Source organism: Chlamydomonas reinhardtii, chromosome 8 (assembly GCF_000002595.2).
Source record: "Chlamydomonas reinhardtii strain CC-503 cw92 mt+ chromosome 8, whole genome shotgun sequence".
NCBI classification, from domain to species: Eukaryota; Viridiplantae; Chlorophyta; class Chlorophyceae; order Chlamydomonadales; family Chlamydomonadaceae; genus Chlamydomonas; species Chlamydomonas reinhardtii.
Window position 1 is genome coordinate 2,163,494 of NC_057011.1, and position 19,784 is coordinate 2,183,277.

Consider the following 19,784-nt stretch of genomic DNA (forward strand, 5'->3'; position numbering starts at 1 on the left):
TGGTTTGGGGACTGGGCGACTTCTGGCCGCTTGCATGGGTGCCCCATCGCTGAACTTTCCAAGCACTTCCAAAGAGCTGAATGCCAAAAGCAATTGTTGCTGCAATCGGATTCAGTATGCACGTGTTCTTTGAGTAGTTGACAACGCGTACCCTTGCACGGATAGACAGACCCCGCCAGTTCTGCACTAGGCGTCCGGCGATGACAGAGAAGCTCGCGCCTTCCACGCGCCACCAGTATCACCACAATGGCCGCGTAGTGTATGAATGGGATCAATCATTCAGCGAGGTGAACATCTACGTACCTGTGCCGCCCGGGGTCACGGGCAAGCAACTGTTCGTCGACATTGAGACAAGGCACCTACGCTTCGGCATCAAGTCCACGCCGGCGTACCTAGACGTGAGAGCCACAGCGGAGCGGAGTTGTCTCGGGCGCAGGGGCACTGTAGGAGGCAGCGGCCGTGGCGTGTACGGTGCGCTGCCGGCAGGCTGTGCTGCTGGGGGTTGGTGCGGTGTGCGGCAAATTTGAAATGATGCGGCCTCCCCGCGCCTCTGCTTGCAGAGTGACCTGTTTGCGGCAGTCAAGGTGTCAGAGAGCTTCTGGACGTTAGGTGTGTGCCGGCGTGAGGGTATTTGCAGGGTAGCTGGGCACAGCGCCAGGCGCCGCGAACCCCGCTGGTTTGGCGCCCTGCAGGTGGCCGCCGCGCTGCCGCACACACGCAGACAGAAACACGAAAACCTAGATAGGCTGCGTCGCATGCCATCCTTGCTGATCCCGCTGCATCTTTGCATCCTGGCCTATAGAGGATGGCGTGCTGCATGTCTCGCTGACGAAACTAGAAGAGGTGAGTGGCTTGCTGTTGCACGTAGGCGCCGTGGGACTGCCACCTTGGGCACGCATACCAACCAGCATCTTGCCGCCATCATCCAATCGGCATTCAGTCACCCCTGAACCCAAAACACAGCTGGCCTGCTAAAGAATCTGCAGCGCCCACAGCACCTATGACCATTGCTGACACGTCTGGATGTCTGTGGGCGTGTGTAAAAAACGTGGTGCCGCAGGGTGAGCCGTGGCGCAGTGCCATTGCGGGCCATGACCTTGACCCCGCCACACAGCAGGCGGACCAGCAGCGGCTCATGCTGGAGCGATTCCAGGCGGAGGTGGGAGTGGGAGTGGGGTTGGGGTTGGGGCCGCGAGACACGTGGGGTGGGGTGCGGTGCCAGGTTGGTGGTAGTAATGGTGATGGTGGTAGTGTGCTGCTGCGCTCGTCGGTTGGCGCGCTGCTGGGCGGCATGAGTAGCGGGTGGGGAATACGGTAAACGTGCAATGCAGAGTGTGTCATGGGGTGTGGCTGTACATACAGGAGTTTTTGGCGCTGCGCAGGTTCTAGCCGAAGCCAAAGCCCACATTGCTGACCCGCCCTCTTCCATCCTCCTGCACCCTGAATTCGCCACCCGCAGCACCCGGGCTTTGACTTCTCCCAAGCCAAGTTCAATGGGCAGGTGCCCAACCCGCGCACCTTCATGCGGGACCTGGATGCGGCACCGCCGGAGGAGCCGTGAGAAGCCGGGCATAGGCATGTTAGAAAGTTGGCGTGTGGGGACTGGCATATACTTCAGTGACGTCGAATCCAGGCAGCAACACCTGCAATTGTTTATTCGTACCGCTTCACATCAGGTGCAGAGGACCGGGGGGTCGTGTCTTATCCCAGATACTGGGGGCCGTCCAGCGGCCATTGAGCTTGATCACATGATTTTACGATTACGGGCTTGGGCGCGTGTGGACGCGCGGGATTGGCAATGGTAGGCAGAAGGATGCCGCGCGCGGGATGCCTAAGCGCGGGGTACTGAAGTGTGATGGTGGACGTGCTTTAGCCGGCGTGGATTGCTACTGGCACTTGGGTAGGCTACACATGAGTGAGTGCATGTGTGCATGAGGCTGAGCTGGCAGTTAAGCGGCGCTTGAACGGGTTGACAATGTAGCAGGACGAGTGAATGAAAGCACTGTGTGCATTGGTTTCCTTGAAGTATCCTCGATAAAATAAGCACAGAGTGTGTTGGGCGGGCACATACCGTAGCTGGAGTCCTGGATAGATGGCATACACGCACGGCACGGCGCCAACCCTGGAAGTCTTGCTGTCTTTAGCTGATAGAGGTTACATGTGGGACGACAGCCGTGGACTAAGCCAGGGCCCCAAAAACGTACGAGACACGCACGCTCACCCGAGGAGAGATCCCCGAATGACCCCCATGCTCCTCGCCTCCGGAGAGGGGAGGAACCCCAGGCCCGGCTCACCGCAAACGCTAGCGCTGCTCACCTAAGCCGTGGGTCGGCGTCATAAGACTACCTCTTGCGAGTCCCTAAGCTGACAAGCTAGGGTGAGGCCGGTGGCGAGTCCGCTGTTGGCCCTACCAAGATAACCCCTCCAACATCATCTGACGCTAGGAATGGGTGCTGGTTCGGGACAAGGTCCCAGCGGCGCGGAGGCCGACGCAGACTCACAAACGCAGCTAGCCGTGACCAGAAGTCCGCAATCACCTCCACACCGATCCTTCGCACAACAGCAACCTCCGCAGTCCGGTCTGCAGCATCACGGCAAGCGTAAAGGCGCTGTCGGCCGTATTCCAGGGCCGCCACAGCAGCCAAGCACACGATGTCCCACACCGCCTGCGATAGCCCTGGTGGCGCCTGTACTAACCACAACTGGTTCCGTGTGATGTCCACATTCGCATGCTCCCGCATCACATCACGCAGAGCCTCCGCCACCACACAGTCCCAGAAGTGATGAACCCTAGCCCCAGCAGTCATCTGAGTCCCACACGGGCAGTTCTCCACGCGTCCATTCGCGGCCCACGCCGCAAGCATCCCAAAGCCCGTGAACCCATTGACTGCCAGACGCCAGAGCGGTTCCTTGTGTCGCGGCTCCCACACCAAAGCCCACAGCCGCGCCAGGGCCGCCCGCAGCGCATGAATCGCTTCCGCTGGCGGCGCGGCGCCGCTGTAGGCCTCTTGGATGAAGGCCAAGTGACGCACGCGGAGCGCGTCGTACGCAGGCGCAAGTTGAAGCTGGGTTGCCTGCTTCACCGTAAGGGTCAGCAAGGGCACGTCAGCCGCGCCATGCCGCCACCCCAGGCTCTGCGCAAGCAGCAGCCATACCTGGGGGGCAGGAGGCGCGGAGGCCGCGCCGCCAGGCGCATGCAGTGTGGCCGACGCCGCCACCCTCCACGCCGCCGGTACACGGGCCAGCAGCGCGGAGAATTGGGCAGCAGCATCCGGGCCGGACTGCAGCTCCGGCGGCACGCGCGCCATATCCGTAATGCGCAGGATGGGGCGCAGGACGGACCGCTTGTACTGTATAGTGCAGCGACGTGCGAGGCGCGGCCCGAGCGCACCAGCCGGCTTGGAAGCCACCAGCTGGCGCACCGCGGCCAGCGCCTCCCAGCACCGCACTGCCGTGCCGAGCGTGAGCAGACCCGGCAGCGCCATGAGAGCTGGGAAGTCACGTTCCAAGCCACCCGCCTGAAGCCCTGCCGCACACGGCAAGACTGGATTGCCCCAGAGCGGAAGTGCAAAGCACCAGGGCCCTGGCACCAGCACAGCCGGGCGTAGGATTGTGACCGGAGGCAGGTAGCTGAGGGCACCCAGGAGGCGCACGAGGGCCGGGCAGGTTGCCGCCACCGGCTGGCCGAAGATTGCACAGCCATCGGCAGCGGGTCCGACACCGCCGGCCGCCCGCTGCATCGTCAGGACGCAGAGGGGGTGGGCGGCCGTGTGTAGCTGCTGCACCAGGGCGGTGGCGGCGGCTGTCCACGGCGGTACGTAGGTGCCAGCCGCAGAGCCGTGCATGTGCTGCAGCCAGCGCACAGCCAACACAGCGTGTCGGGCGCGAACGTGTTCCACCACCGGCAGCAGTCCAAAGCCGCCATCGCGTGGCGGCAGGGCGACGCAGTCGGAGGGGAGGCCGGGAAGTCGGGCCCGGCCAGCACCTTGCGGCGTGGCAACGATGATGCGGCGGTCCACAAACCGCACAAGCGTTTTGAGGAAGTCTGCCAAAACCGTCTGCGGCGGCAGACCCGCAAACTCCATATGGTAGAGCACACGGCTGACGGCGTAGGAGGAGGCACAGAAGCCACGGCCAAAGGCAGTTAGGGGGAGGCCGCAGAGCGTCCCCAGGGTGCCAATGGCAGGGGAGAGGGAAGGAGCCCCCTGGGCTGCAGCCGTGCCAAGTGGGAGGTCGTAGAAGACCACACCCAGCGTGCGCGAGTGCGAGACGACGCGCAAGCCATGCGCCATAGCAACTGTGTTGGGCGGGGCAGGCGCGGCTACGGCACCGCCAGCACCCGCGGCGGAGCCGCCGGCCGTCACGCCACCAGTGACCACAACACCGGCAGCTGCCCATACCGCGCCCGCCCGAGAAGGCACCGCACCACCGGCCGCCAAGATGCCCCCACCAGAGTGGCTGGCGCCGGGGCCGCCGCCAGCCACCGCGCCACCAGCCGCCGCGCCGCCGGCAGCCATGCCGCCGGCAGCTGCCACACTGGTCGCCGCCACGCCGTGAGCTGCCATGTTGCCAGCCGCTGCGCCGCCAGCCGCCAAGCCAGCAGCGACAGCGCGGGCGGGAGCAGGAGTGGCGCGGCGCCGTGCACCGATGGGCAGAAGCTCCACCTTGTCGAGGTTAAGGCGCTGCCCAGAGGCGGCGCGGAAGGTCTCCATAGCTGCCAGGAAACCAGGCACGTTGGCCATCCGACGCAAGAACGGCGCAGCGTCGTCCGCATAGGCAGTAGCGACGAGGCGGATATCCGCCCAGGAGACACCAAAGCCCGCGCGGTCGAGGTAGGCGAAGAGGGCCTGGGCCGGCGCCAAGTACAAAGGAGGCGCCAGCGGGCACCCCTGCCGTACGCCCGCAATGATCAGGACGAAGGCCGACAGGTAGCCGTTAGCCAGGGCGGCAGAGCGCGTGCCCGTAAGCAGCAGCTTGACCCAGGCCAGGAAGCCATTGCCAACGCCCATGACTGCCAAGCACCGGTACAGGAAGTTGCGGTCCAAGGTGTCGTAGGCTTTGTAGAAGTCCAGGTGTCTTTAGGTATGTGGGGGAGGGGGGTTGTCTGCAACCATCGGCCATACTGGGCCACGGTAACGCCTCGAAACACGGGCTCGCAGATCGGCGCTGGGTGACGCGCATTCCCTAATCAGGGGCCTCCTCCTGCCCCGGCGCATCAGCGCCAACTGGCTCGCAGACCGGCTTCTAGAAAGCATGATAGCTCTCGCGGGGAAACCATCAGAACCCGCCGCACCAGCGTCCTCACCCGTAGAGCAGCGACCTAGGAAGGCCGAGATGGCGCTCGTTCGGGGAAGTTCGGCACAAGTATGTTCAGTGCCTACACAGGTAACGGAGCCGAACCGTTCCTGATGGGTTTCGATCTTGCGACCTTGATGGTCCTCCGGCACCCAACTCCGGCATCGTGGCGCAAGACCACCCGCGTACAAAGCCCACGGGCGGGTCTTTAGCTGATAGAGGTTACATGTGGGACGACAGCCGTGGACTAGCCAGGACCCCAAAAACGTACGAGACACGCACGCTCACCCGAGGAGAGATCCCCGAATGACCCCCATGCTCCTCGCCTCCGGAGAGGGGAGGAACCCCAGGCCCGGCTCACCGCAAACGCTAGCGCTGCTCACCTAAGCCGTGGGTCGGCGTCATAAGACTACCTCTGATTGCGAGTCCCTAAGCTGACAAGCTAGGGTGAGGCCGGTGGCGAGTCCGCTGTTGGCCCTACCAAGATAACCCCTCATTAGGTATGTGGGGGAGGGGGGTTGTCTGCAACCATCGGCCATACTGGGCCACGGTAACGCCTCGAAACACGGGCTCGCAGATCGGCGCTGGGTGACGCACATTCCCTAATCAGGGGCCTCCTCCTGCCCCGGCGCATCAGCGCCAACTGGCTTGCAGACCGGCTTCTAGTAAGCAGGATAGCTCTCGCGGGGAAACCATCAGAACCCGCCGCACCAGCGTCCGCACCCGTAGAGCAGCGACCTAGGAAGGCCGAGATGGCGCTCGTTCGGGGAAGTTCGGCACAAGTATGTTCAGTGCCTACACAGGTAACGGAGCCGAACCGTTCCTGATGGGTTTCGATCTTGCGACCTTGATGTGACTCCGGCACCCAACTCCGGCATCGTGGCGCAAGACCACCCGCGTACAAAGCCCACGGGCGGGCCAACTCATTAGCCACTCATCTACACATGCTGTTCCAAAGTGTGCCTCCTGGCGTGTTTTTGGGGTCTGGCATGCGCCCCAGCCCGCCTTCAAGGCTGGAACCAAGTGTAACAGACTCTTCGCGCCCTGACACGCAACCCAGCTGCGCGCCATTAAATTTTGAGAGCGTTTGCTGTAAGAAAACGCTGGTCAAAGCAGATGCACTTTGTGGGGTGGGTGAACGAAACGCGTTGACTCTTATTTTGAAGAATAGCCAGCTCGCCCAGCACCTTTACTTTTTTGCAAGCGCCAAGATCGGCCGAAGGGATGCAAAGCGCGGGACCGGTTCGCCCCCCATTGTGCAACCTCTCCAAGGCGCCTATGCGTGATGCATCGTATTTAATGAATAGATCAGGATGATCTGTACTCTATACGCGCGCACGGTTCCCCTGAAGCGCAGCGAGCGAGCCAAATGCACCACTAGCAAGCTTGCCCGCGGACGCGACTTACTGTGCATTGCTGAGATCTTCGGATGTATTGAATAAGGATCTATTTGTAGAACTAATTATGTGCGCACAGTGCTCCCTGCTGACTGATTGACTTACAATTTCAGACATCCTTAATCGCTCAACCTTTGCGGTTTGGCATTCGTCATAATATATTTGGAAGCTCTCTATGTTGCTGGTGTGCTGGCCGCGGCCTATTCGCCCCAAACGTGCCTGACTGACGCGCACACCTGACCGCTTCGCCGTCCGTTCGCGCGCGAGCACCCTCCTGTATGGGGGGGGGGGCGAGCGCCCCCCGAAACCCCCGTGGCCCCTCCCTTTGGCGTAGGAACACCGCCCGTGCTTATATGCTGGTGCCTACACTACCGTGCGATGCTGGCATCCCGTGCGGGGGGAGGGAGTGCCCGAGTGCACTTCCGCGAAGATGAGTGGCCAGGGGCTGAGTTTTACGCAAGTGTGGGGCTCTGGCGGAGTGCCGGGTTGTGGCTTGGATGGCCATGATCGTGCGTAACATTGGATGCGCTTACCAGGAAGCCGGGTGGCAGTATCCTGAGGGGCCAGCGCACACTGTAAATGAACCATTCGGACTGTCCCGTCTCTGTAATGTCAAATTCATCTCCTCAACATCATGCCCCGCAGCACCACCCATGACTTCGCTTTAAGAAAAAGCTGTCGCTCCGTCCTGCAACCAGCATTACCCGGCACGACGAACTGTCTCTGCCAAGTTACAAAGTTGCCCCCTCCTCACTGCGCCGTAAGCCGTTCATGTGACTCGTTCACGCGCAAAACCCAGCAATCAATTCCCAACATGTGGCCCCTGGTGCTAATCCTGCCTATCTCCTGCTGCATCACGCCCCTGCCTCTTCTGCTGCACCACGCCCATAGCTCTTCATTTCAGCCGCAAGCCACAGGAAGGGCAGAACACAAACTCGGGTGAGACAGGGCCATGGCACCGAGCACAGGCGCTGCCGTAAGCAGCGTGCGGCGGCGGGGTGGGCGGCGCCGTCGTGGCGGACTGTGGGAAGGGCCTGGGCGCCTTGTCCGGGGCCCCCGGCCGCAGTGGATGCGCTTGCGGCTGGGCTGCTACTCCGGGGCTTCGCCTAGCTCCCTCCGCAAGCTGTCGCCGCCCCTCCTGTTGCTCCGAGATCAGCTCCGAGGTCCAGCCGCAGTTGTCGCACTCCACAAAGGGCGTCCCCAGACGTCGGTACACGGGCAGCAGGAAGAGCGACAGGACCTGGTCCACGCGCTTCTCCTTCAGCGAGCTCACGCCGCAGCGCTCGCAGGCAGCGGCTAGCGCCCTAAGAACCTCGACCTTGGGCAGGTAACTTGCCAAAAAGAAAAACATTCCCCATCCGGCTTAAGAGCGACTGAGCTGGACTGAGCGAGTTGCGCGGCAAGAGCACGTCAGGGCTTGTGTTGGCGGTAAATTAGTTATATGAATTCTATATGCACTGACCAGCATGTTGACATAAACAACGATTGCGTGCGCACCATGCTGCGACACGCGTGTCACGCCGATCCTCGCCGATCGCCTTCTTGGGCATTCATCGACGTCTAGGGGTGCAACTCTGCGGACGATGCCCACATACCGTCATACTGCCTCATCTGGCACCCGGGAAGGTGGAGGACTCGCGTCTAGTGTGGGTGAGTGGAAGAGCAGAGTGCGGGCATAGGGGAGCGGCGCGCTGTCCGGGGACATTGAGATAAGCAGACGCGGCCAGGGGTCAGCCCTTGGGTCAACCCCTCAAGTAATGTGGGCGGGGGAGTCGGCCGATGGCTGGAAAGCGGTCCAGATAAGCAATAAATAACAGGTGGGGTACAGGCAAACGGCACCCACTTTTCTCCAGCAGGCAGGGGTTACAGGGGTGGCCTCCCTCTGGGGGTAGGTCCCCGGGTTTCATGAACGTGTCATACCGGATGCAGCCCTACGGTCCACGCGCAGTACACCACAGTCGCAGGGCCAAAAGAAGCACATGTTAAACCGTTCTTGTGCCGTGGCTGAACCATGCCACGAAGAGGATGTCAAGACATGAAAGTGTGCCTGCTGGGTGCTACGGCTTCCAAGCCGCCGTTTCGCTGTCCTCGGCTCCTCGTGCCGGCGGATGGCGGGATGGGGCGGGTGTAGGCCGTGTCGCATTATGGGCACTGCCATGGGCACTCACGTCTCAAGGTAGCCTGACAGGAGGGGTCGTCGGGTGGATTGGAGCACTACTTCATGGGGCCCTCTCAGCCCGCTTGCCAGACCCTCCGTACAAGTCTGGCTCGTGGTTCGCTGCTCCTTCGTCGCAACTAACTGTGCGTGGGCTGCCCTGCTGAATCCCTGCGGTTGCTACTACTGCTGGGCGCTGGTCCTGAGTACACCCTGTACTACCCGCCGGCGGCCTCCCAGCTGTTGCCACGCCAGCAGCCGAGTCCAACCGGAACCACGCATACGCAGTATTGCCCACAGTAAGTGCGCGGTGACCAAACTTCCAGCCAGCCAGCAACTTGTCGGTACAGTAACTCCAGCGTTCGACCAGCCATGCACTTCTGCTCTGTCGCTGCAAACTGTTTGCTGTCTGCTTGGGGTATGGGCGTCAGCTGCACCCTACGGGACCTCGCCAACCTGCCTAAACCCTGTCCCATCACACACCCAGTATTGCCCACAGTAAGTACACGGTGACTGCGCAATGATTCCGCACCCCGCACCCCAGACCCCGCATCCCGCACCCAGACCCCACACCTAAGCGTTGATTTGGCTTGACCGTTATACCGTGTGCTATTTAGTACCGTGTGGAATGGCCAACCGCGAGGCGGGTGACATACGTGGGGCAAAGGGTGGGCGAACAGCAGTTTGCACTCCCTTGTGTTACAATTGGAATCACCGGGTTTCCCCGGAACATCTTGCACAGTGCTCCTTGCCCATCGGGGCATGATGTGGGTTTCAGAATTTCAGTTCAACCATTGAGGTCTTAGCCAGTTCTTAGCTTCTCGCCAGCAGCAGGGTTCCTGGTCCGGCCTACTTGGTCAACATGGGCCCTGGCCAACGACCCGCCCCGTGTGGCCGTGTCCCACCTCCTACTTCGTCCTCAAGAAGGCCCATGGTGGCCCCCAAGCAACATCTACAACTGCCACATATGTCTCTACCTAAGCAACATACAGCCACACGAGACAGGCATCACGATTGAAACAAAGACACATACGTAAACGCCTGGTCACGGCCTGCTGGTCATGGCCTAGCTACACACCCTTTGCACTTGCCCTCCGCGTGTGTCAGCGGTATTGGCATGACCCCAAGCAAGTAAGTGCTACAGCTAAAGCGAGCATTGCTCTTGTCCAGAGCCGAGGTCCCGGCTAACTAGTTAGCTAGCTAGGCAAGATGGCGGAGGAGCGTCATCAGAAGACGGTGACCAGCACCTTTACGGGGATGGTGGCGGGCCTTGCTGTTGCGGTTGCGGGCTTGTCAGCCTGTGAAGCGCAGCGCGAAAAGAGTTCCACCGTCAGTTTGGGGTCGTCGGAAAAGCGGCACACTTCGTTGTAAGGACGGAAGGCACCCAAGGTAGTTGGCACCATCGATCCCCAGGTCAGTCTGCCGGTGGCAACGAAAGGACCCACCTTGCGGAGAAGGGTACGGCGCAGCTCTTCAAGGAAGAGGGGGTCCACAACGCCGCCCTCCGCATCCGCCGTCTTGGGCGCGCCACGCATGAAGCGGGACTCGGGCCGGTAGGGCTTCACCCCACCGGCGGGCGCCGTGCACAGCAGCGCGCACAGCTGCACGAGGAACACAGGGTTCTCTTCGCCGGACGGAGCGGGCCTGTTCCGCAGGCCGCAGTCGACAACCTGCCCGATTGGGAGAAAGGGAATGTGTTAGAAAGGTGTTCATAAGCGGGGAATGCAATGAGTGCGGCTGGCAAATGCGAGCGAGGGGCGGGGCGGTCGTGCCCACGCACCCGGCACACCGTGTGCATGCCACCCACCCAGCCCGCCCATTATAATGACCCCTCACCTGCTGCTGCTTGGCGCGCTGCTTAGCGTGCTCCAGAGACTTCATTAGGATCGGGAGGCACATTCTCACGAGTAGCTAGGGAAAAAGACTTAAAAGGACGTGTGTAGGAGCGCGAGCTGACGGAGAGCTGGTACGCGGCGTGAACGGACACGGGCGGGCAACTCGGAGTCGCACTGGGCACAAGCGAGTGGTGCTTAGCTAGTGCGGTGGTCAGGGAGCTAGGAGGTCTGAAGAGCGAACTGGGTCGCGACAAGAAGTAGCAAGAAGTAGCAAGAAAGAGGCTGTGTGCTCGAGGGCTGTAAGAGGCTACGAAGGCTAACCGGCTGAGTAGTGGCTGGCTGGAGAGCTGTATGATTATACTAGTGAGCTGGCGCGCCCGGCTTTTATGGCGGCAGGGTCCCGGGGCCTGCGCTACGGGGCCCCGTACGGCATGGCCAGGCTGAGCCGGTTCGCAGTCAATCTCGGCTCAGGTGTGCCAAAACGGTCAGCGGGTCAACCCAACCACCTCCGCGTTGACTGCCCCAGAAACACCTGCATTGTGTTGCAAAGCAAACAACATATCATTTGTTTGCTAGCAATACCAGCAGCCGGGAAGAAGTTGAGGGCGCGCTTCGGTTACAGCGCGCCAGGAAAGGCCCTCCCTCTTTGCCACGCCCGTGTGGCCAAGCATATAGCCCTAATTAGAATGTGTCTGCATGCGCAAAGACCAGGCATTTGCGCAGGCAAACTTTGGGCCTTTGCTTGCATTCCCGTCTTGCTTGCAGGTGCCCACGCACACCCGTATCTTGCTATCCACCTGGCAGCGTACCCTAGTCTTCTTGCACTTAAGCGAGAGGTAGGGGCCTAGGAAGACGCAGGTCCGCGCCCGTCTCGGAAACTTCTGTCCGAACGGCCAACCCAACGCATGCGGCAGTACGCTGCTGCACCAAGCAGTCTCTTACCAAATAGCTCACCTCTCGAGAGCATCGCCAAGAGCGCGCGCTGCCGCTGAAAATGACTCGGCTGACGCGGGCTGGGCTCCGGCGCGGGCGGTCCAGCGCGCTGCAGGCCTTGCTGGTGAAACATAGGATGCTGTGCGTGGGTAGGTCCAGTCGGAAAGGGCAGCGCGGCCCTGGCGCGGCACTCCGGGCCGCTTAAAGCGCAAAGTTGCGTTGGTGTGTTTCGGCGGGAAGAAAAGCCCAGCTCAGATCAAAGCTGTCAAAGCAAACTGTAGTTACATTTGCTGGCCGTGCTTGTGAACTGCTGGTGTACTATGTGTGAATCTGGCGTAGAACGAAAAGGCTGGGCGGGTCTGATGATAGGATGACAGCGGGCCCATGCGTGGGTCGTGACCAGGGGAGGGCAGGAACTGAAGAGGCGGCCATGTTGAATGCTGCAAAGTAAGATGTGGGGGCACGGCGCCGGTAGATAGGGGCGCCGGAGTAATTCCGCCTGTCGCAGCCCGGCGGCGGCAAGCGCGCATGCACCGGTGGCATGACGTCTTCCATTGCCATCCACCCGCCCCCTTGTCCATGGCCGCAGCCGCAGACGGGATGCCAATCAATAGGTGGGCCTGATTGCCTAGCAGCAGGGCGTGAAAGATTGTGAAACGCCAGGGCGGGTTGACGACACGCACCGGCCTGGATGGTGCGTGAGAGCGCATGGGAGTGGATTGCATTTGTTAGAGGGCGCGGGGGTCCGGATCCTGCTGATGGCACGCGGGAGTCATGCACCGCTGCCGGCACGTGTCATTCACTGGCAACCACCGGCAACGGGAACGGTGAGTAGGTCGTCGGTTGCCACTTGGGAAGTGAGGAAAACCGGACGGCTAGGAGCTGCTGGTGAAATGCAGGCGGGTTGTGTGAACTGCGTTCCGGTTGGATGCGTGTCTTGCGTGGCACCGCGGGAGGCAATCTGCGCCGCTGCGCTTACACACCATGTCAGAGCCTTACACCAAAACCCTGCCACTTGCCTTCGGACCCTGCTCACCATCTCCAGCACGGCGCGCGTGCGTGCCCGCGCACGTAGTCCACACGCACTAGCACCCAAAGTCCCACGCCACTGCAAACCCCGCACCGACCACGCACCCACCGCCGCCGTCCATACGATATCCGTAATGCCGCCGACCCAAAGCGGCAGCTGACCAAGTAGTGCTTGTGAAAGATATTGCGCAAGCGGTGGCAACCCCAAACCACTGCCGATCCTCAGCCCGGCAGTTGACACCAGAGGCACTGCAGGGCAGCGGCAGAGCGGCTGTACGTGCGTGCGATGCTGGCTGGGCCCGCGGGCTGACCCATATCGCCGTTTGGGTTTTCCTGACCAACGCCGCTGCGACGGCAGTTCATCGACAGGGTGGCGCGTTTGATAACAGACCATGTCTCCTTTGATGGGTCCTGCCGGACATGTGCACGCGTGCCCTGGATCCCAGCTATTGCTGTGTGCGCCAGCCCGCCCACCCAGTACGTACGTACGCACGTACAGCCACCAACAATCACATAACGGCGCCGCCATCTTGCAGGCGCTAGCATCAGTACCCCTTGCAATCTGCAAGAACCGGGACTGGCCCTCTGGTGCCGACCGGGCCACAACGTTACATGAAAGTTAGATGGGGTGGCGGCGTTGCGCACGCACCTTCCCTTCGCGGAGAAGTAGCAAGCCCTCCCATATGCGCCTGGCAAGATCGCTGCTAAGCAGACAGTTACAGCGTTACGGCAAGTCATATGTTTGGTATGATGGAGCCGACCAATGCGGCCCAGCCGCATCATGTACCGTATGCATGGACACGCACACTTGTCTCCTACTTCGCACGCCTGACTGAGCACAAACTTGTCGACGCCGCGTGACGGCATCACTAGCATCACTAGCATCACTAGCTAGCTAGCATCAGGTGCGTGCAGGCAGAATCCATGCCGTTATTTTTACTGTACTGCGTACACACTCCTCACTACCGTACATCAAGTCGGCACCTTACGCACCTTCTCTGCAGTCCTTTGCAGTCCCTTCTCGTAATGATGCTGGCAATTATGGCAACTCAGCCAATAACAGAGCTAATGTGGGTTTCTTCCCATTTACCAGTACATGTGGAACCAGTATCTTGTTGGACTAGGCAGACCCGCCACACACTGCACACGCTGCGCGACTGACATTAGATGCAGGTTGACTGCCGTGCTACTACGCAAACTTGACTGGGGTTGCTTCATCCTGCAGCTTAACGCCCGTCGTTCGCGCCATGCACTCCTCCCAAGACCAACAAGCTTCAAAACAATGACTATGTTTAATTAAGAATCACTCGCCCTCCCCTCTCGCCATCCACACTCATGCACTTGCACGCACACCCGCGCCTCAATGCTCAGCAGCGGGCCTTCTGTCCTCGCCTTTCAGCTTGGCAAACGGCCCCGCCTGCAGCTTGTACGGCACCCAGATGGTCAACCACCGCATCAGCATCAGTACGCCCAGACCAGCCCAGACCGCACCCAGCTGGTCCTCACCAGACAGCGCAGCCGCTGCCGTACCCACCGTGGCGGCGGCGGCGCTGCCGCCCGCCGCTGCCTGCCAACCGCCGCCTGCCAGCAGCCGTGACACCTCGTGTACGGCGCCGCCGCCGCCGTACATTACGGCAATCGCAGGCGCCGCCGCCAGCGCCATTGAAATGGCAGCGTAACGGAAACCGCCGGCGCCGTACAACACTCCATCCCACGCCATTGCGAGCACGGTGATGGGCTGGGACAGCGCCAGCAGCGGAAACAGGTCTGCGGGGCGTGGGAAGGTAAGAGAGGGGTCCGGTGAGGGGGCAACCATTGCTTTCAAGTAGCTGTGTTGTGCACAGACTTGCCGCGACAACGCACTCGGGAATGTCCACTCGCACCCTCAAAACCCGCACGTGCCAGCACGGTCGCCTGCAAGGAAGTCCGGCGATGCCAAGCAGAAGGGAATGGCCCCTCAACCAGCACTCAAACCAGACCCAATCCACCTTTAAGCAACCCAATCTATTGAAACCAATGGCAATGAAGCAGAGCCCCACGCACTCAACTGGACACCAGCCGCAGCACCTCGGGCTCGGAGCTGAAGGCCGCCGGCAGACCCAGCCGCCCCGCCAGCGCCATCAGGCCCGCAAGCGCCAGGCCCAGCCCAACGCTGAGGCCGCCCACACGACCCGCCACCTGCAACCAACACGAGCCAGCAGGGCCACACACAAACACGCATGATGAGCAGGTCTGACTGGCACCGTGGGGGTTTGGCACGCAGGGTGATGGCAAGTACCGAAGTAGTACGGGCTGCTTTGGCATGGCAACAGATAGATGCTGTAGAGGTCATGGTGCAGCGCGCCACGCTCACCAAGCACTCCGCATTTCTGAAGCCCTATCCTGCGTCTACCAATCCAGTACCGGCAAGACCCCTTACCAAGCAAAGTCGGCACACGTCCGCCTCCGCTACATGCCCGCCAGACCCCTCATCAAGCAAAATCGGCACACGTCCGCCTCCGTATCATACCCGCCAGACCCCCGCCACAACCCCACCACACACCGCTCCGCGTGTCCCTCACCGCCCGCTCACCTGCCGCGCCCCCGCCGCACTGCCGGCGCCTATGTCCCGCGCCATGAGCGACTGCGCCGCCACCGCCAGCGCGTCCGCCAGCAGCCCGCACGCCAGCCACAGCTGCGGCAGCGCGGTGCGGCACGCGATGTGGCGCGGTGGCGTTCGGCATGGTGCGGCGTTGTGCGGGATGCGCGCGTTGCGGAGAAGGACAAGGGAGGAAACAAGTTGGGAAAAGGATACAAAGCAAGAGCACGGAAGAGGACAGGCGGACGCGCGGAAGTAAGCCGCCGTGCCATCCACCACGCGGTTCGCCAAACTTACTACCTAACTTCCATGCCGTGACCCGCCCAGATCATTCCCAGACTATATCACACCCCGCGCTGAACCAGACCCACACCAGACCAGACCAGCGACCCACCTGGAAGGCGATCTGGTGGCTGGCTGTGACGGCTGCGCCCGCCCTCGCCACCAGGCTGGTCGCCACGGCGTAGGTGGCGGTGACGGAGGCGCTGCGCAGGACCAGGTAGCCTGCGGTGCCGTGTGTGGGTGTGTGGTTGCGTGTGCGTTCGTGTGGGTGCTGGCGTGTACGCAGGAGAGGACGTGCGCTGGCCCCAAGACTTCAGCTCGCCCTCAGCCCGCAGGGCCGCTCTCCAAGTATTATACAAGGTTCGTGCTTTGACGTGCCTGTCGCACCCACCTGTGGGCTTGAAAAGGGGCATCATGCCCGCCAGAGCCGCCAATGGCCCACGCCCGATTGCACCACCACCTTCACCGCCTGCCGCCATAGCCGCACCCGTGTCCGCGCTGTCCACCGCCCCGTGACTGCCGCCGGCCCCGAGCCCCACCCCGGCGGCGGGGGGCGTCGCAGGGAAGCCGAAGGGCCGCAGCTTGCGGCTCTTGAGCAGCTCCCTCGTCATGAGCACCACCGGCACCGCCTGCGCCGCCACGGTCGCCGCCGCCGCGCCCGCCGCGCCCCAGTTCGCCCCGAAGATGAGGATGGGCGCCAACGCAATGTTGAGTGCGTTGGACACCAGAGTGGCCTGCGCGGTGCATGTGTTTACAGAGTGAATTGATGCATACCGTACATGTAGCAAGGGCATGAAGCGGTTTGGACCGTATTCGAAAGTATCACGGCGCTCATGTTTGATACCGGTAGGTTGGTGCATGACGCAACGCAGTGCATGGTGTATGAGCAGTACACACCACCTTCCTAATCCTGAGCTCTGGGTCAGCACGAAACCTGAACATTTATGCCACCCAACTGCAGCGGCGTAACGATCTAGGGTGTGCTGTTGCATGCGACACACATGCGGTGCAGCACACGGCGCCGTACTGACACGCACGCACAAGAACACGAACACACACACGGCTGCCGGCGGCGGGTCGGCGCGCCGCGGCAATGCTTGCCTGGAAGGGCGTGCGCGTGTCCTGGAGCCCGCGGTACACACCCTGTACGTCCGCCGGTTCGCCAGGCCGAAGAACACACAGAAACCGGGAACAGGACGCCAGTCAGTTCTCGCGGAAAAGGGGCAGCTGTGCGCAAAAGCCAGTAATTCTGCAACACAACACATGCCCACGTCAATGCAGGACGGCACGGCAGCAGCTATGCTCGCACGTTCATGGACTCGCAAACGCACACGAACGCGTGTACACGCACCTGCAGCGTGAGCATGAGGATAGTGATGGGCGCGCCGGCCGCCCGCACCGTCACAAAGGCCAACGCAGGCTCGTACACCTGAGGAGGGTAGTGGTGGTGGTGGTGGTGGTGGTGGTGGTGGTGGTGGTGGTGGTGGTGGTGGTGATGGTAGTGGTGGTGGTGGTGGTGGTGGTGGTGGTGGTGGTGGTGGCGCATTACGATTTACGAACTTTATTGGCCGCATGCAGTGTGGTTTCGGGGGCACGCCTCCACACACTCCAGTGATGTTTAACGGGGGCACACACCACGCGCCTACTCATGTGAAGGGATGTCTCTGCTCGGACCCGGCGCGCGCCGTTGCGGCGGCTTGCCCAACACAGCTTCCCTCGCGCTCACCAATACCCCTCCCCTTGTGCTTTTCCAAACACATACCCAGAATACACTATTGCCTGCACCGGCCCCTCGCCAGTGCCCCACCCATGCCACACGGATGCTCCCACCTTGGAGGCGGCTGACACGCCCCACGTGCCCACCAGCCAGTGCGCCCCCGACAGCAGCGCCACCGCCTGTACCACGCCCAGCCCCGCCGCCAGCCACAGGCACGACGTCGCCGCCCGTGCCTGAGCGTCCCCAGCCGCCTCGGCGGCTGCAGCCGCCGCCGCCGCCGCGGCAGTAGCAGCCGGCACGGCGGCGGCAGTTGGCTCCACAGTCACCGTTTGTACGGCGGGTTGGCTGCCGCCTCCGACCGCTGCGGCTGCAGCGGCTGTAGCTGTAGCTGCGGCCGCTGCGGGGCGTGTTCCGGTTTGAGCCGCCGCCGCCGCCACCTCCGCTGCCGCGGTCGCCGCGGCCTCTGCGGCCGCCTCAGCTGCGCGCTTCGCCTCTCCTGCGCACGTGTGGATCCACGGCAAGGTAACACTCACGCATGCATGCATATCCTTGTGGCTGCACGAACGCCTTCCCGCCTGAACAGTGCGCACCACCATACACCACCACACGACCACCACTCCACATCAGAACCCTTTTTACCCATCGCCACCCAGCCAGCAGCACCAACTCCCCCTGAAAGTCATACGCGTCTCTCCAAGCTTCAGTGCACCCTTGCTGCCGCGCGTAGCCCACCTGTGGCCTTTGCAACACTGCTGGTGGTCACAGCCAGGAGCGGCACGTTGAGCACCTGCGCACCAGCACAGCGGGGACCCGGAGGGGAAACGTTGCGCCTGTGATGTGGGTACGTCATGCTTCACACGGATGGCGTGCAGTCCATCCGACACAACCAACACGACAATCACCCCGACACAACCAACAACAAGGAGGCATCCCAACCTCGATAGCAGGCAGCGGGATCCCCCGAAGCAACCTTGCCACCATCGCACCAGCACCTATAGACCGCACCCATCAGCCCACATCGGCACGACACGCACACATACGCACACACTCCCGCCCACCTTGGTGCAGGTGTTGAATACGCTGAGCGCCACCCCCACCGCCGCCAGCTGCGCCGCCCCCGCCCGCCCCATGTAGGCGCTGTCCACCAGGCCGGCAATGGGGTCGGCAGCCAGCGTGGCCAGCATCTAAAGGGAGGCCACATTCACAACAACATGGCTGGTTGGTTGGCTGCTTCCTTGTTTGAATGGTCGGTTCCTTGTTTGAATGGTTGGTTGGTTCGGGCAGGACGGCGCGGGGCAGAAGGAAGATATGTGCGGCGCAGTCGTGGGCTGATGTGTCAGGCTGTGGCTCCTTGCACCTCGCAAGGCGAGGCACGGGTGCATTCCACGCCCCGCCGACTCGCTGGATGCTTGGCCCGACAGGAGGACATGCAAGCGCCCGTGCCCTGCCCACACCCCTGCCGCCTGCCCTGCCCACACCGCTGCCCCCTGCCCTGCGCTGCCCACACCCGTGCCCCCTAACCTGCCCTGCCCTGCCCACACCGCTGCCCCCTGACCAGCTCTGCCCACACCCCTGTGCCCACTGCCCGGCCCCACCGGCAATGCGATGGAGATGATCTCAGCATCCAGAGCCGCCAAGTCCGGATATGGCGAGTGGGGCTGGTGCGGCTTTGCGGTCCCTGCCGCTGACGCGGGAAGGGGTGCACGCCTGGTGGGAGAAAGCGGGGAACAGTCATGAATAGGTACTAATAATGTGATGTCAGGGATGGGTTGTGGGGCAGAGAGAACGCAACGACGGCAGGAGTGGGGCAGAGTGCCCCAGCTGAACGAGTATGCCCCGGTTGCCCTATGGTAATCATAAAGCCCGCAGCAGGAATACATGCCGCAGGCACGCCGTAGAAGCGACTGTGGCGTCAGGGTTGGGCTGTGGGAATAGTGGCACATACGGCGCAGCGCGGTACACTGCCTGTCAGCGTGTCAGCACCCCAGCCGCTGACACACGCCCCAGCCCATCAGTAGCCCCTGATGCAAATGCCTGCGTGGCTTCCCTTGGAGCACAACATGCAGACGCCAATTGAGTACGCGCAGACGCTTTCCGTGACAAAGACCTTAGCGATGTGCTGCGCGCTGAAACGCACCTGACGCTCTCGGAGCCTGGATGACCCTGGTGAGCGGGGCTTGGTGGCTCTCCGGCAGCCGCATTTGAACCCGACGCAGAGCCCAGGCGTAGCCGGCGCGCGTGTGCGCTGCTAATCCATCGTGCGGGGCTCGGCGCCAACCGCGGGCCCACCAATTGACGCTCCCCGGCACACGCTGGGCTCACCCTGTGCTGCATGTTATCAGTATAATAGCCAGCAGTATCTTAAGACTGCTAGCTCAGGGAATTTCGCGTCGCAGCTTCATAAGGTAAACGCGTGTCGTGAATTGAGTCTTGGTTGAATACGCAAGTAGCAAATGCTTGGGTTTATCAAGCACGCATTTGCTTGTGACTGCATGCTATTGTTGAGGGCAGACACATCTGCTGTGCGTGCCGGCAATGAGGGCAATCAGAACCGCAGACCTGG

At 62.0% G+C, this 19,784-nt stretch overlaps 5 protein-coding genes across 5 annotated transcripts; 1 reads left to right on the top strand and 4 right to left on the bottom strand.

The window, feature by feature from the left end:
- Positions 1–92: 92 nt before the first annotated feature.
- CHLRE_08g369400v5 (uncharacterized protein) lies at positions 93–2,244 on the top strand. Its single transcript, XM_001696027.2, has 5 exons — positions 93–398; positions 561–609; positions 803–843; positions 1,061–1,159; positions 1,460–2,244. The coding sequence occupies exons 1-5, from the start codon at positions 201–203 to the stop codon at positions 1,559–1,561; spliced, it is 489 nt and encodes a 162-aa protein (XP_001696079.1). The 5' UTR covers positions 93–200; the 3' UTR covers positions 1,562–2,244.
- Positions 2,245–2,406: 162 nt separating this feature from the next.
- CHLRE_08g369451v5 (uncharacterized protein) lies at positions 2,407–6,712 on the bottom strand. The gene is made up of 4 exons (XM_043064996.1): positions 6,019–6,712; positions 5,584–5,678; positions 3,392–5,076; positions 2,407–3,155 (listed from the first exon to the last, which is right to left on the bottom strand). Exons 2-4 carry the CDS (start codon positions 5,610–5,612, stop codon positions 3,106–3,108), a joined length of 1,764 nt encoding a protein of 587 aa, XP_042921997.1. The 5' UTR covers positions 5,613–5,678; positions 6,019–6,712; the 3' UTR covers positions 2,407–3,105.
- Positions 6,713–7,196: 484 nt separating this feature from the next.
- CHLRE_08g369500v5 (uncharacterized protein) lies at positions 7,197–8,132 on the bottom strand. Its single transcript, XM_043064997.1, has one exon. The coding sequence runs from the start codon at positions 8,041–8,043 to the stop codon at positions 7,588–7,590; it is 456 nt and encodes a 151-aa protein (XP_042921998.1). The 5' UTR covers positions 8,044–8,132; the 3' UTR covers positions 7,197–7,587.
- Positions 8,133–9,534: 1,402 nt separating this feature from the next.
- Positions 9,535–11,492, bottom strand: CHLRE_08g369550v5 (uncharacterized protein). The gene is made up of 3 exons (XM_001696104.2): positions 10,684–11,492; positions 10,293–10,517; positions 9,535–10,145 (listed from the first exon to the last, which is right to left on the bottom strand). The coding sequence occupies exons 1-3, from the start codon at positions 10,744–10,746 to the stop codon at positions 10,074–10,076; spliced, it is 360 nt and encodes a 119-aa protein (XP_001696156.2). The 5' UTR covers positions 10,747–11,492; the 3' UTR covers positions 9,535–10,073.
- A 1,748-nt stretch (positions 11,493–13,240) lies between these two features.
- Positions 13,241–19,689, bottom strand: CHLRE_08g369600v5 (uncharacterized protein). Its single transcript, XM_043064998.1, has 12 exons — positions 19,359–19,689; positions 18,817–18,928; positions 18,280–18,405; positions 17,954–18,008; positions 17,335–17,717; positions 16,856–16,933; positions 16,606–16,647; positions 15,896–16,238; positions 15,617–15,726; positions 15,217–15,318; positions 14,693–14,822; positions 13,241–14,411 (listed from the first exon to the last, which is right to left on the bottom strand). Exons 1-12 carry the CDS (start codon positions 19,553–19,555, stop codon positions 14,005–14,007), a joined length of 2,085 nt encoding a protein of 694 aa, XP_042921999.1. The 5' UTR covers positions 19,556–19,689; the 3' UTR covers positions 13,241–14,004.
- Between the last annotated feature and the right edge of the window lie 95 nt (positions 19,690–19,784).